Here is a 16,523-nt window from a genome sequence, read left to right as displayed (position 1 = left end):
TGCATGAAGGTCACCTGGGCATTGAAAAATATTGAAGCCGTGCCAAGAGACTGGAAAATTGCATACCGGAGGTGGTCACAGAGGACCAGATGGGCTTTGTCAAGGGTAGGAGTTGAATGGAAATACCTCATAGATGTACTGGAACAGTTTGGGCTGGGGACGGGGTTCACCTCATGGGTGAAACTCCTGGACAACACCCCCAAGTTGAGCGTTCGGACCAGCACCACCAGCTGTGAATATTTCCAGCTACACAGGGGCAGTTGGCAGGGATGCCCACTGTCCCCGCCTCTGATCACCCTGACAATTGAACCCCCGGCAATCGCACTGCGAGACGCGAAAAGCTGGACTGGCATCTGAAGAGGGAGCAGAGAACACAGAGTGTCGTTCTATACGGATGAAATCATAGAATTTATAGTGCAGTAGGAGGCCATTCGGCCCATCGAGTCACCCCTGGAAAGAGCACCCTATTTAAGCCCACACAGGGGCAATTTATCATGGCCAATCCACCAAACCTGCACATCTTTGGACTGTGGGTGGAAACCGGAGCACCCGGAGGAAACCCACGCACACACGGGGAGAAAGTACAAGCTCCACACAGTCATGTGAGACCAGAATTGAATCCTGGAGCTGTGAGACAGCAGTACTAACCATTGTGCCAACATGCCGCCCATGTGCCAGCATGTTGACCTGCCCTCTACGTCTTGGACCTACAGAATGCCTGAAAGCAATTGTCCAACTGCTCTGAAAGATTTTGGAGCCTTTTCGAGCTACAAACACAGCCTGGGCAAGAGCGCGGCAATCCCAGTGAACCCTAATGAGGGAGGGTCAGAGCTGGAGGGACTACAAGTCAAACAAGCCCAAAACAAAATTCGCTACCCGGGGGTCCAGATAGCCCATGACTGGATCAAGAATCCCTAAGACAGGAAAATCATGTGCTGAACAGTATTGCCACTGGGCAGCCACAGCCGAGAGGGTGAGTGGATGTGTTTGAGAGCCAAACACGACATGGGTGAGGCTGGAGGAGTCCTCCTGCAAGGGAACGACCCTCGGAACCCTCTCCATGGCAGCGCTCCTATCCCCCCCAACAAAGTACACATCCTGCCTGGTGGTGGCTGCCACACAGAAAACATCAAACCAAATGAGACAACATTTTAGTTTAACCGCGAGGCCCCCCATGCCCCCCATCTAGGCAACCTCAAATTCCCACCAGCCATCCTCGACGCCACATTTTAAAAATGGAGACAAGACGGGAGTATGCTAGCGGTTAGGGACTTTTACATAGGAGGCAGACTTCGGGCGAACTGACGAAGGACCTGGAACTACCAACAGGACAGGAACTCGGACACCTCCAAATTAATCACTTTCTCCGCAGGGGCGGCAAGGTACCCCAGGGCCCCAAGAGACGCACTACTGGAGGAACTAATAAATACAGACAGGAAGGAGGGGGGGAGACTGTGGGAACATATACGGATGGTTACTGGATAGGGCACTGGATGAAGCCAGACGAAGGTTTGAGGACGAATTGGGGACAGATGTGGGTTGTGGACTCTGGAGCGAAGCACTGAGTAGGGCCGACTCCACCTCCTCCTGTGCAAGGCTAATCCTCATGCAGTTTAAAGTGGTACATGTCATAATATACAGTATATATATGTATATAATGGAGTGCAGACAGGCAGTGATTGACACACAAGATGACCAGTAAGCACACAGAACACAGCAGCCAATCACCAGACAGGACACGGCCACTATAAAGCCAGAGGGCACCAGATTTCCTGCTCTCTCGGGATCCAGCCTCTGAGACAGTCAGAGCCCGTGAGCTAGCCAGTGCAAACACCATGTGGGCCGACTAGTGTCAGGTCTCCATTCACGTCAGCGTAGTGTCAACCCACAGCTGAACATGTATAAGAGTTTAGATGTCAAATAAAATCTTGTTGCATCTCATCAAGTGTTGGAAGTCTGTCTCTCGCTACACTGCATCAAGTGCAGTCCACATCGACCCAGCCAGCCCAACACATCAGTGCACAGAACACACAAAACAGAACCTGATTGAGCAGGTTCTTCCTGGAGGTGGAGAACAAATGTGAACAGTGCGAGAGAGACTTGGCTAACCACACCCACGTGTTCTGGGCCTGTCCCAGACTTGTTGGGTTCTGGACAGCCTTCTTTGAGGTGATGTCCAAGGTTGTGACGATGAGGGTGGAGCCATGCCTGGGAGTGGCAGTCTTCTGGGTGTCGGACCAGCCAGAACTTCATATGAGGAAGAGGGCCAACGCCCTAGCTTTTGTTTCCTTAATCGCCTGCTGGAGAATCCTGCTCGGCTGGCGATCAGCAGCATCACCCACAGCTGCAGACTGGCTGGCAGACCTGTCCGAATTTCTCCATCTGGAGAAGATCAAATACACCATCCGAGGTTCGGAGGAAGGCTTCCACAAAGCTTGGGGGCAATTCATCAGCCTGTTCCAGGGCCTGTTCGAGGCCAGCAGCGACTAGGAAGAGAGGGGTGTGGGGGAAATAGAGGGAGGAAGACACACACAAGAGAAAGAGACAGAGGAGGGGGAGGGGAGAAGGGAACCCAAGAGAATCATAAAACAGAACATAGGGAAAAGGAGATGAGGGGAGGGACCACCCCCCCCCTTCAAAAACTGAAACCTGAACAGAAAGAAAGCAACACTAAGAGGAATACCAATGAAGGTGGGGTGGGGTGGGGGTGGTGGGGTGGGGGGGGGGGGGGGGGGGGCTGCAGATGGGGGAAATCACAAGTAAAATGTTGGGTAAATAAGAAACAACTTTATTTGTAAATATCAGACATACTTGAGCTGTTACTCTGTCAAAACTGGAAAATACCCATAAAAATATTTTATAAAAAAGACTTTGGGAAGGTATCGATGAGCAAATTGATCGATTGCCACCACCGCTAGTGCAAATGGGGCTTGAAAAGTAAATCAATATAATTGTGGGTAACAGGAACATATCCTTAAGCAAGTAAGCAAAGTTGCTGGATATTTCTGTTCGTAGTGGGTAGGAGCTCCGAAGACGACATACCTCACTTCGCAAACGATTTGAGTAAGGCTGCTGACTCTGCAACCTCCTGCTCGGGTACCGATAGTCCAGGCAAGGAAAGAACCAGTTTGTTAGTGGACTAGGAGATTGTTGCTTTCAGGAAATTAAATGGAAGGGAGGAAGGCTGAAGTCTGAAGAATGGCAGACCAGGGATCCGGGATCCAGAAAATGGTGGGAAAAAGTGGCTCCATGAACTCGTATGATGATGATTATGAGGTGTGATTTTTATGAGAAGCAGTTTCAATTGTATCTTGTAGCAAATCAAACACTGGAAAACCTGTAGGCTGCCACTTTCCTCAGCTCGGTTGGGCAATAAACATTCATGCTGTTACAAAATTTTGCCCACCCAGCTAAACCGGGAGAAAACACTGACAAAGAGTTAATAGCTATCTTGGAAGGGCACTTCAGTCCCCTTCCCTTGCTGATGGCTAAAAGATTCCGCTTCCATCATCTTGCTCAAGAGGAAGGAGAAAGCATTTTGCAATTTGTAAATAAGCAAAGAGCTGTGAATTTGGTCACATACTTGATGATACCCTTCGAGACAGACTGGTCTGTGGACTCAGAAATGAAGCCATCCAAAGGAAACCGGTGGACTTAAAGTGCATTAACCATGAAACCCGCTGTGGAAATCGTTACTTCCATGGAACCTGCAACAAAAGAGGTTGCGTTGATTGGAATCCGAGTCAAAGTTCATAAAGTGAAGGCTGCTAAAAGCAAGTCTGCGAACAATCCACCTGTCATCGCTGCACTCAAGTGGGATATTGAACAGGAGAATGTTGAAGTAAGGAGAATAACTGCAAAAATTGTGGTAAAGTTGGCCACATCGCCAAGGCATGTTGGTCACACCAACCTTCATCGGCACAAAAGAATTGTACCGAGAGAAATACAGCCAAGTCTGGTTGGGTTTATCAGTTTGATGACTGAACTGAAGACTTGCTAGGGGACAATGTGTCAAGTCAGCTTCAAGAATTCAATCTTGCTGTTTTGTCAATAAAAGGTGATCAGCAACACCCTCAGGAGAAGAACGACAGATGGCGTTTGCCTCTAGAACATTACCCATTAACTAGCGCAGAATCGAATTATGCCCAGCTAGAAAAAGAAGCTTTGTGCAACATTTCTGGCATAAGGAGGTCGCACCATTACCATATGGACGTCACTTTACAATTTTGATTGACCATGGCTCTTAACTACAATCTTTGGGAGATTTAAGGGTATTCCTTCTTTAGCAGCCACACCATTATGGCATCCAGTATCATAAATCAGAGCAACACACAAATGTGGAGGCTTTATCCAGACAGCCGCTATAAGTCAAAGAAGGATCTGAAGAAAATCTATTGTGTTTCTCATTGACGGGATTCCGGTCCGCCAGGTACATTTTCCTGGCCAGCGCACCCTCACCGGCAGCAGGATTCTCCATTCTCGCCACCTGCCAATGGGATTTCCCATTGGGACCACCCTACATCACTCAGAAAGCCGCAGGTGTGGGTGCGCTGCCAGCGCAACGGAGACACCCGTCAATGGAGAATCAAGCCCAATATCTCTTGCACATGGATAATGGACCTATGACTTCATCTCAAGTACAGAGGTATACAAGAACCGATCCAGTGATAGAGGGGTTATCGATATATGATCCTAAAAGGTATGTGCAATGGAAGAATCCAGGTCTCGAGCCCGACACCACATGGCGACATGAGTTCACTGTCCGAAGCAGAGTTCTGTTGGGGAATTTGAGTGATTATTTCTCCGTGCCTGCATAACAGAATCTGTGATCGGCGACCCGAAGGACATCCTGGTGTGGTGAGGGTGAAGGAATTGGAACGCAGTTAGTTTTGGTGGCCGGGATTAGAAGCCCATATTGAGGAGAAGGTTGGGCAATGCCAATCCTGTGCTACATTGAGGAATACTCTCCCCCTACAACCTTTGCATCAGTGTGAATGGCTGACAGAGTCAATAGTAGAGAATTCATATTGACTTCGCTGGGTCAACCGAGAGGCGTATGTTCCTATTGATGGTCAGCGCACGCTCAAATGGCCAGATGTCACGATCATAAAACCCATGACAACTGAACAAGCCATTGAGAGTCTAGATGAGGTATGCACAAGGTTCAGAAGGTCGGAGCAACTCGGAAGTGATAACGGAACTCAATTTGCATCAAAAGAGTTTGAAGATTACTTGAAGGGATTTGGAATCCGCCATATTAAATCTGCTCTATTTTACCCTCTAACCAACGGGTTGTCGGAATGATTTGCACAATCGCTCACACACGCAGTGAAGGCATTGAGAGATCGAGGCTTGTTAGCCAGACGTGTTAACGACTTTCTAACAGATAGAAATTCCATTCAACAACGCAGAGCTCAAGGGCCACCTTTTGTTCCTGTTTAACAGGCTCAAAGGGCTGAATGTACCTCCTCCTGTTCCTTTGTAACAGGCTTGAGGGGCTGAATGAGCCTCCTCCTGTCCATGTGTAATATGCTCAAGGGGCTGATTGACATCCTCCTGCTCCTGTTCCTATTTATAAAAAGCATAATGGGAACTTTCTCTGGTATATTTTCATTTAGTTGCCCAGTACAGATGGTAGCCATTCAACGCATTGTCTCTGTGCTGGCTCTTTGAAAGATCCCTCCAATGAATCTCCTCTCTCCCTCCTACCCTTCCTCCTCACCTCCCTGCAAATTTCCCCCTTCCAGTATTTCTCGAATTGCCCCTTGTGAAAGTTCCTGTTGAATCTGCTTCCTCCGCCCTTTCAGGCAGCACCTTCCAGATCACAACAACTCGCTGTGTGTGAGATAAAAATTCTCCTCATCTCCCTCCTCTGGCTCGTTTCCCAATCCTCTTCAATCTGTGCCCCCTCTTGGGAAACACTTTCTCCTTATCAACTCTCTGCAAGACCCCCTCATGATTTTGAACGTCTCGATTCAATCTCTCCCTCAACCTTCTCGGCTCTGATGAGAACGCCCCTAGCTTCTCCCAATTGCTAGGATACCGGACCAGCTCCAAATTGTTTTTGGGACACCGGACAAGAAACCCCACACAAGTTGTCATTCATTAAAACTGTGAGGAAACAATGCTTCACCCCAGGAGTGCTGGCACTGACCAATGGCCATCTTTTATGCGAAAACAAAACTATAACTAAACACCGAATTAACCATGTTAACATCAAATAAATTCCTTTACATTTCACGGTTAAATAGTTCTTAAAATAAATAATACAAATATTCCCACCGAGCAACTCCAATACCACCTATTGTTCAAAGCCACCTATCCATCAAGTTAACACACAAGTTACTTGTGGTTCTCTGTATAGAGACTTGTGGAGAGAGAGAGAGACCCTTTCAAGAGCAGATCCAGTGCACATCTGTCTTGTCAGACCCTTTTGTTCAATCCAATAGCATTTGACAAAACTACAGACAGACCTGGCTATTCCCATTAATTGCGTCATCTGTTTCCCATTAAGATGTCTCATCACCTGCTTAGTGAGGACTAAACACAATCCCTCAGATTATCTACACTCCAGGGAACCTCCTGCAATCAAAGCAATGTTCCATTGGCCATCTGTTACCAAGTAAATGGTTAAAATCAATGATAACCTCACCTTTTATGGCTCCTTAATTATAGCTTTAGTAGACACACTGTCTGTATGTATTTTAAACCAAGGTTTTTAATACCAGTATTGCCACAAATATGAAATATAATATTTAACAATTTCAACATTTATCACACAGTCGCTCCACATGTCCCTCATCCCTGGGTATGTTCCGATATATCTTCTCACACCCTGTCTGAGACCCTGACATCCTACCATAAAGTTCACAGTCTAAAGTTGTTGACCTCAATGTTAGGATCTGGGGGTTGGAACGTGCTAATCGGAAGATGAGGTGCTGCTCCTCCAGCTTGTGTTGGGCTTCACTGGAGTATTGCAGCAGGCCAAGGACCGACATGTGGGCATGGAAGCAGGATGGTGAGTTAAAGTGGCAAACGACAGGAAGGTTGGGCTCACACTTGAGGATGCAGCGAAGGTGTTCCGCAAAGGGGTCACCCAGTCTGTGTTCAGTCTCCTCAGTAGAGGGGACCGCATTGGGAGCAGTGAATACAGTCGACCAATTTGACAAAGATGCAAGTGAACCACTGCTTATCCTGGAAGGAGTGTGTGTGGCCATGGACGGTGGGGAAGTGGGTGGTAAGGGGGCAGCTTTTGCATCTTCTGCAATTCCCAGCGAAGGTGCCACACTCGGAAGGGGATGAAGGGTTGGACATGATGGAGGAGTGGACCAGGGCCGAGGGGCTGCGGAATGCTGATGGGGTGTGGGGGAGGGGAAGATGTGATTCTCGAACTCGAAAGGTGTCAAGGGGTATGGGGAGAGTGTGATGTTCAGATAGAGGATCAGTCATGTCACATTTCAGGGCAGCACGGTAGCATAGTGGTTAGCATAAATGCTTCACAGCTCCAGGGTCCCAGGTTCGGTTCCCGGCTGGGTCACTGTCTGTGCGGATTCTGCAAGTCCTCCCCGTGTGTGCGTGGGTTTCCACCGGGTGCTCCGGTTTCCTCCCACAGTCCAAAGATGTGCAGGTTAGGTGGATTGGCCATGCTAAATTGCCCGTAGAGTCCTAAAAAAAAAGTAAGGTTAAGGGGGGGGTTGTTGGGTTACGGGTATTGGGTGGATACGTGGGTTTGAGTAGGGTGATCATTGCTCAGCACAACATCGAGGGCCGAAGGGCCTGTTCTGTGCTGTACTGTTCTATGTTCTTGAACATTGAATGGGGAGCAGGCTTGAAGGGTTGAATGGCCACCTCCTGCCCCTCCTTTCGATATTTTTATGCGCACAGCTCTGGCCCCCATATCCCTTGGTCAGACCACACTTGGAGCACTGTGCACAGTTCTGGGGCTGGATTCTCCGACAGCGGGATGCTCCATTTTGCCGGCAGCCCGGGTTTGCCGATGGCATGGGCCTGCCCCACAATGGGAAACCCCATTGACCAGCTGGCGTAACGGAGCATCCCGCCGGCATGCTGAACCAGAAATCTGTCGGGACGGAGAATCCAGCCCCTGGTCTGAATATCTCCCGGTTAGCCCCTACTTGGAGCACTGTGCATAATTCTGGTCTCCATATCCCTTGGTTAGGCCACACTTGGAAAACTGTGCAGTTCTATTCTCCATATTCCTTGGTTGGACCACACTGTCCCTGTCTCCATATCCTTTGGTTAGACCACACTTGGAACACTGTGCACAGTGGTGTCTATTTGACTCAATATAATGTAATCTGTGCCTCTCTCGCCCAGGAGGCATCAGGGTGATTTATTTATTGTTTAAAACTGTTGTTGATTAATTAAGGTTGTGTTTACCTTCTCCATTTCTATCAAGATGCATCTAGTTTGATGACCATATCACCACAGACAGCGATGAAGGTTGGAACAGAGGTGAACATTCTTTGTTCGGTCAGGTTTCTGTGCCGTGGCCACCTCAACTGGACTGATGTTGATGGCTTAAACAGATCCAAATCATCGGAAATCATTGGCACTGACCAAAATAAATGGGATACCGGCCTTCAATTAAGCTTCGTCACCTCGTATAGGGATAACGAAAGGACGCTGAAATGCAGCACACTCAAATCACAGGCAGAAACTTACAGTAAAGACATCACCTTAAACGTGCAGTGTAAGTAATGAGCTCACTGACAGGCCCTTTATTCTGGAGATTGTTAGAGTTCACATTGGCTCAAACATAAAGTCATTCCGGCACAAGATGAGGCCAGTCAGCCCATCCTGTCCATTCTATCTCTCTAAGTAAACCAAACCCGACAGTCCCATTCCCCCCTTTACATCTCTGGATACCCATACGTTATTTAACACAGGCCACTGTCCAATTTCTGGATGTTGAGTCCCACAGTCAGGACGTGCAGAGTACAAGACCGAGACTTAACACATAAGCCATCTCTATGATTCACGCTGCAATTCCATATCAGGGACAGAACTGTCAGAGTCTGTACTGAGGGAGTGCTGCACCGTCAGATCTTCAAAAGTGAGGGAGTGCTGTACTGTCAGAGGGTCAGTACTGAGGGAGTGCTGCACTGTCAGAGGGTCAGTACTGAGGGAGTGCTGCACTGTCAGAGGGTCAGTACTGAGGGAGAGCTGCACTGTCAGAGCGTCAGTACTGAGGGAGTGCTGCAGTGTCAGAGGGTCAGTACTGAGGGAGAGCTGCACTGTCAGAGGGTCAGTACTGAGGGAGAGCTGCACTGTCAGAGCGTCAGTACTGAGGGAGTGCTGCAGTGTCAGAGGGTCAGTACTGAGGGAGAGCTGCACTGTCAGAGGGTCAGTACTGAGGGAGTGCTGCACTTTCAGAGGGTCAGTACTGAGGGAGTGCTGCACTGTCAGAGGGTCAGTACTGAGAGAGTGCTGCACCGTCAGAGGGTCAGTACTGAGGGAGTGCTGCACTGTTGGAGGGTCAGTACTGAGGAAGAGCTGCACTGTCAGAGGGTCAGTACTGAGAGAGTGCTGCACTGTTGGAGGGTCAGTACTGAGAGAGTGTTGTGCTGCTGGAGGTCAGTACTGAGGGAGTGCTGCACTGCCAGAGGGTCAGAACTGAGGGAATGCTGCACTGCCAGAGGGTCAGAACTGAGGGAATGCTGCACTGTCTGAGGGTCAGTACTGAGGGAGTGCTACACTGTCAGAGGGTCTGTACTGAGGGAGTGCTGCACTCTCTGAGGGTCTGCACTGAGGGTGTGCTGCACTGTCAGAGTATCAGTAATGAGGGAGTGCTGCACTGTCAGAGGGTCAGTACTGAGGGAGTGCTGCACTGTCAGAGGGTCAGTACTGAGTGAGTGCTGCACTATCAGAGGTTCAGTACTGAGGCAGTGCTGCACTGTCAGAGAGTCAGTACTGAGTGAGTGCTGCACTATCAGAGGTTCAGTACTGAGGCAGTGCTGCACCGTCGAAGGGTCAGTACTGAGGGAGTGCTTCACTGTCAGAGGGTCAGTACTGAGGAAGTGCTTCACTGTCAGAGGGTCAGTACAGAGGGAATGCTGCACTGTCAGAAGGTCAGCACTGAGGGAGTGCTGCACTGTCAGAGGGTCAGTACTGAGGGAGTGCTGCACTACCTGAGAGTCAGTAATGAGGGCATGCAGCACTGTCAGAGCATCAGTACTGAGGGAATGTGGAACTGTCAGAGGGACAGTACTGAAGGAGTGCAGCACTGTCAGAAGGTCAGTACAGAGGGAGTGCTACACTGTCAGAGGGTCAGTACTGATGGAGCGCTGCACTGTCAGAGGTTCAGTACTGAAGGAGTGCTGCACCGTCAGAGGGTCAGTGCTGATGGAGTGCTGCACTGCCAGAGGGTCAGTACTGAGTGTGTGCTGCACTGTCAGATTGTCAGTACTGAGTGAGTGCTGCACTGTCAGAGGTTCTGTACTGAGGCAGTGCTGCACCGTCGAAGGGTCAGTACTGAGGAAGTGCTTCACTGTCAGAGGGTCAGTACTGAGGGAGTGCTGCAGTGTCAGAGGGTCAGGACTGAGGGAGTGCTGCACTGTCAGATGGTCAGTACTGAGGCAGTGCTGCAACGTCGAAGGGTCAGTACTGAGGGAGTGCTTCACTATCAGAGGGTCAGTACTGAGGAAGTGCTTCACTGTCAGAGGGTCAGTACAGAGGGAATGCTGCACTGTCAGAGGGTCACCACTGAGGGAGTGCTGCACTGTCAGAGGGTCAGTACTGAGGGAGTGCTGCACTACCTGAGAGTCAGTAATGAGGGCATGCTGCACTGTCAGAGGGTCAGTACTGAGGGAATGCCGAACTGTCAGAGGGTCAGTACTGAAGGAGTGCAGCACTGTCAGAGGGTCAGTACTGAGGGAGTGCTGCCCTGTCTGAGGGTCAGTACTGAGGGAGTGCTGCACTCTCTGAGGGTCTGTACTGAGGGTGTGCTGCACTGTCAGAGTATCAGTAATGAGGGAGTGCTGCACTGTCAGATGGTCAGTACTGAGTGAGTGCTGCACTGTCAGAGGTTCAGTACTGAGGAAGTGCTGCACTGTCAGAGGGCCAGTACTGAAGGAGTGCTGCACCGTCAGAGGGTCAGTGCTGATGGAGTGCTGCACTGTCAGAGGGTCAGTACTGAAGGAGTGCTGCACTGTCAGAGGGTCAGGACTGAGGGAGTGCTGCACTGTCAGAGGGTCTGTACAGAGGGAGTGCTGCACTGTCAGAGGTTCAGTACTGAGGGAGTGCTGCACTGTCAGAGGGTCAGGACTGAAGGAGTGTTGCACTGTCAGATGGTCAGTACTGAGGGAGTGCTGCACTGTCAGAGCACCAGTACTGAGGGAATGCCGAACTGTCAGAGGGTCAGTACTGAAGGAGTGCAGCACTGTCAGAGGGTCAGTACTGAGGGAGTGCTGCCCTGTCTGAGGGTCAGTACTGAGGGAGTGCTGCACTCTCTGAGGGTCTGTACTGAGGGTGTGCTGCACTGTCAGAGTATCAGTAATGAGGGAGTGCTGCACTGTCAGATGGTCAGTACTGAGTGAGTGCTGCACTGTCAGAGGTTCAGTACTGAGGAAGTGCTGCACTGTCAGAGGGTCAGTGCTGATGGAGTGCTGCACTGTCAGAGGGTCAGTACTGAAGGAGTGCTGCACTGTCAGAGGGTCAGGACTGAGGGAGTGCTGCACTGTCAGAGGGTCTGTACTGAGGGAGTGCTGCACTGTCAGAGGTTCAGTACTGAGGGAGTGCTGCACTGTCAGAGGGTCAGGACTGAAGGAGTGTTGCACTGTCAGATGGTCAGTACTGAGGGAGTGCTGCACTGTCAGAGCGTCAGTACTGAGGCAGTGCTGCACCGTGGAAGGGTCAGTACTGAGGGAGTGCATCACTGTCAGAGGGTCAGTACTGAGGAAGTGCTTCACTGTCGGAGCATCAGTACTGAGGGAGTGCTGCACTGTCAGAGGGTCAGGACTGAAGGAGTGTTGCACTGTCAGATGGTCAGTACTGAGGGAGTGCTGCCCTGTCAGAGCGTCAGTACTGAGGCAGTGCTGCACCGTCGAAGGGTCAGTACTGAGAGAGTGCTTCACTGTCAGAGGGTCAGTACTGAGGGAGTGCTGCAGTGTCAGAGGGTCAGTACTGAGGTAGAGCTGCACTGTCAGAGGGTCAGTACTGAGGGAGTGCTGCACTGTCAGAGGGTCAGTACTGATGGAGTGCTGCACTGTTGGAGGGTCAGTACTGAGGAAGAGCTGCACTGTCAGGGGGTCAGTACTGAGGGAGTGCTGCACTGTTGGAGGGTCAGTACTGAGAGAGTGTTGTGCTGTTGGAGTTCAGTACTGAGAGAGTGCTGCACTGCCAGAGGGTCAGAACTGAGGGAATGCTGCACTGTCTGAGGGTCAGTACTGAGGGAGTGCTGCACACTCTGAGGGTCTGTACTGAGGGTGTGCTGCACTGTCAGAGTATCAGTAATGAGGGAGTGCTGCACTGTCAGATGGTCAGTACTGAGTGAGTGCTGCACTGTCAGAGGTTCAGTACTGAGGCAGTGCTGCACCATCGAAGGGTCAGTACTGAGGGATTGCTTCACTGTCAGAGAGTCAGTACTGAGGAAGTGCTTCACTGTCAGAGGGTCAGTACTGAGGAAGTGCTTCACTGTCAGAGGGTCAGTACTGAGGGAGTGCTGCACTGTCAGAGGGTCAGTACTGAGGGAGTGCTGCACTCTCAGAGCGTCAGTACTGAGGCAGTGCTGCACCGTCGAAGGGTCAGTACTGAGGGAGTGCTTCACTGTCAGAGGGTCAGTACTGAGGAAGTGCTTCACTGTCAGAGGGTCAGTACTGAAGGAGTGCTGCACTGTCAGAGGGTCAGTACTGAAGGAGTGCAGCACTGTCAGAAGGTCAGTACTGAGGGAGTGCTGCCCTGTCTGAGGGTCAGTACTGAGGGAGTGCTGCACTCTCTGAGGGTCTGTACTGAGGGTGTGCTGCACTGCAGAGTATCAGTAATGAGGGAGTGCTGCACTGTCAGATGGTCAGTACTGAGTGAGTGCTGCACTGTCAGAGGTTCAGTACTGAGGAAGTGCTGCACTGTCAGAGGGTCAGTGCTGATGGAGTGCTGCACTGTCAGAGGGTCAGTACTGAAGGAGTGCTGCACTGTCAGAGGGTCAGGACTGAGGGAGTGTTGCACTGTCAGAGGGTCAGTACTGAGGGAGTGCTGCACTGTCAGAGCGTCAGTACTGAGGCAGTGCTGCACCGTCGAAGGGTCAGTACTGAGGGAGTGCTTCACTGTCAGAGGGTCAGTACTGAGGAAGTGCTTCACTGTCAGAGGGTCAGTACTGAGGGAGTGCTGCACTGTCAGAGGGTCAGTACTGAGGGAGTGCTGCACTCTCAGAGCGTCAGTACTGAGGCAGTGCTGCACCGTCGAAGGGTCAGTACTGAAGGAGTGCTGCACTGTCAGAGGGTCAGTACTGAAGGAGTGCAGCACTGTCAGAGGGTCAGTACTGAGGGAGTGCTGCCCTGTCTGAGGGTCAGTACTGAGGGAGTGCTGCACTCTCTGAGGGTCTGTACTGAGGGTGTGCTGCACTGTCAGAGTATCAGTAATGAGGGAGTGCTGCACTGTCAGATGGTCAGTACTGAGTGAGTGCTGCACTGTCAGAGGTTCAGTACTGAGGAAGTGCTGCACTGTCAGAGGGTCAGGACTGAGGGAGTGTTGCACTGTCAGATGGTCTGTACTGAGGGAGTGCTGCACTGTCAGAGGGTCAGTACTGAGGGAGTGCTGCACTGTCAGAGTGTCAGTACTGAAGGAGTGCTGCACTGTCAGATGGTCAGTACTGAAGGAGTGCTGCTCTGTCAGTAAGTTCCTACCCAAGGAATTGCACTGTCTTCTTTTCCTTGTAACAGATGCGAGGGGCTGAATGGGTCTGCTCCTGTTCCTGTGTTCCTATTACCTTCTAAATACAGATGCGTGGTCTGTGGTAATTTGTTATCTTTGATGGGCTGTAGGCCGTCTGTATTGGACCTGATCTCTGTGATATCCCGCTGGTTTTAACGTGTTTTATTTACTCTGTTCTCTTGTTAATCAGATGCTCCGAAGCTGGTTTACATCGACACTTCTCATTATACACAAATCTACGACGGTGGCATAGTGACTTTAACCTGTGTGGTTTTAAACAGTAACCCTCCAGTGACAAGTTACACATGGCGGAAACGAGTTGCGACTGAATCCTATAGATACTATGCAAACACGCATGAGATATCTTTGACGATATCTACAATTCGTCAGTTTTATCGATGTGAAGCAACTAATTTGGTGGGAACAACCTCCTCTGATGACGCCAGCCTGGCAAAATTAAGTACGTAGCGAAATCTCCGTCTTCCACCCTCAGTGAACACCAGCTCATCCATAACTGCTGAACCTCCCCACCCACTCTGTCTTAAACCAAACTGAGACCCGTTTACCCGTCACCCCCTGTCTACTCACTTACTGACTCCCTGTGCAGTGAACCCTCACATTTTCTAATCTTGTCCGTGGGTTATTCCCTCACGCCTCCCAATCTTGTTAAACTCCATCAAACACTACAACCCTCCCTGCCTCTGTAAACTCCTCCACCCCCTGCAACCCTCCCTATCTCTGTAACCTCCTCCAGCCCATAAAACTTCACGGTGGCACAGTGGGTAGCACTGTTGCTTCACAGCTCCAGGGTCCCAGGTTTGATTCCTGGCTTGGGTCAGTGCCTGTGCAGAGTCTGCATCTTCTCCCCGTGTCTGCGTGGGTTTCCTCCGGGTGCTCCGGTTTCCTCCCACAAGCCCGAAAGACGTGCTGTTAGGTCATTTGGACATTTTGAATTCTCCCTGTGTGTACCCAGAATGTGGCGATAAGGAGCTTTTATCGGTGGCTTCATTGTGGTATTGATGTGTGCCTACTTGTGACAATAAAGTTTTTTTAAATTAAAACATTCCTTATCTCTATAATCACCTCCAACCCCTACAACCATCCCGACCTCTGTAACCTCCTCCACCCCTTGCAAAACCTCTCTATCTCTGTAACATCCTTCAGCCCCTCCAACTTTCCCTATCTCAGTAATCTCCTCCAGTTCCGATAGCCCTCCCTATCTCTGTAACCCTCCTCCAACTATTAAAACCCTCCCAATCTCTCTAACCTCCTCCTGCCCCAACAACCCTCCCGATCTCTGTAACATCCTCCAGCTCCTAGAATCTTCCCTATCTCTGTAATCACCTCCAACCCCTACAACCCTCCCTCAGATCTGTAACCTCCTCCAGCCCCCACAACACTCCCTGGCAGGATTCTCCGACATCACACCGGGTCTGAGAATCCCAGGGGGGGGGCGGGAATCGCGCCCCTCCGCCAGCTTGCCGATTCTCGGGCGCCTGTGGGCCGTTGTAAGAGCCCCCGCCGGCAATTCTCCGGGACCCAATGGGCCAAGTGGCTGCTGAGTTGAGCCGAGTCCCGCCGGCGTGGGTCACGTATGGTCCCACAAGGCGGGACCTGGAAGTTATATGTGCGGGGGACGTCCTGGTGAGGGGGCGGGGCGATCCAACCCCGGGGGGGGGGGTGACCTCCACGGTGGCCTGGCCCGCGATCGGGGCCTACCGATTGGCGGGCAGGCTGGTTCCGTGGGGGCCTATGTTCCTCCGCGCCGGGCCCCTGCAGGGGACCGCCATATTGCCCAAGGGCCGGCGCGGAGAGGGGATCCCACACGCATGCGTGGAATCACGCTGGCCGTAGTGAGCATACGCAAACTCGCGCCGGCCGTGCCGCGCCGGCTGGAGCTGCAGGGACAATCCGGTGCCAACCTAGCCCCCTAGGAAGGGGAGCATACTGGATGATTAAGAACCGTTGACACCAGGATTGGTTCACGTCACTTTTCACGCCGGCTTCAGAACTTGGCTGCGGGGCTGGAGAATCCCGGCCCCGATCTCTGTAATCTCCTCCAGCCTTTCCAACCCTCCATATCGCTGTAACCTCCTCAACCCCCTACAACCCTGCCTATTTCAGGGTACCATCCTCCACCCCTACAAATTTTCCCTCTCTCAGTAACCTCCTCCAGCTCCTATATCTCTTGCCCTCTTCCACCATTAATACCATCCCTGTCTCCCTAGATCCTCCTGCCCCTGCAACCCTCCCAATCTCTGTAACATTGTTCAGCTCCTACAATCCTCCCCATCACTGTAACTACCTCCATCCCCTAGAATGCTCCTATCTCTGTAACCTCCTCCGTGCCCTCCAACTCTCCATCTCTATAACATCTGCCAGCCCCAACAACCGTCCCTATCTCTGTAACCTAGCCCAGCCCATTTAACACTTCCTATCTCTGTAACCTCCTCCAGACCCTTCAACCCTCCCAATCTCTGTAATATTTTCCAGCCTCTACAACCCTCCCTATTCCTGTAACCTCCTCCAGCCCCTACAACACTCCCTATCTCTGTAACATCCTCCAGCCCTACAACATTCTCTATCTAAATAAACTCCTCCAGCCCCTACAACCCTCTCTTTATTTGTAACCTCCC

At 51.0% G+C, this 16,523-nt stretch overlaps 1 protein-coding gene across 4 annotated transcripts in view; it reads left to right on the top strand.

Moving 5' to 3' along the window:
* The window catches only part of LOC119974699 (B-cell receptor CD22-like), a 127,083-nt gene that overhangs the window by 35,582 nt on the left and 74,978 nt on the right, over positions 1-16,523 (top strand). For all 4 annotated transcript variants that reach the window (XR_005462559.1, XM_038813832.1, XM_038813833.1 and 1 more), the window contains 2 exons: positions 8,420-8,713; positions 14,078-14,347. Coding sequence is in view for 3 of the 4 variants with exons in the window: in XM_038813832.1 (XP_038669760.1) it covers positions 8,420-8,713; positions 14,078-14,347 (564 nt within the window). In the remaining variant the exon portion in view is untranslated. The remainder of the gene's footprint in view (positions 1-8,419; positions 8,714-14,077; positions 14,348-16,523) is intronic.

The sequence above is a fragment of the Scyliorhinus canicula genome, chromosome 12, assembly GCF_902713615.1.
Source record: "Scyliorhinus canicula chromosome 12, sScyCan1.1, whole genome shotgun sequence".
Classification (NCBI taxonomy): domain Eukaryota; kingdom Metazoa; phylum Chordata; class Chondrichthyes; order Carcharhiniformes; family Scyliorhinidae; genus Scyliorhinus; species Scyliorhinus canicula.
Note: the sequence above shows the minus strand (reverse complement) of the source record. Positions and strands in the feature narration are given on the sequence as shown.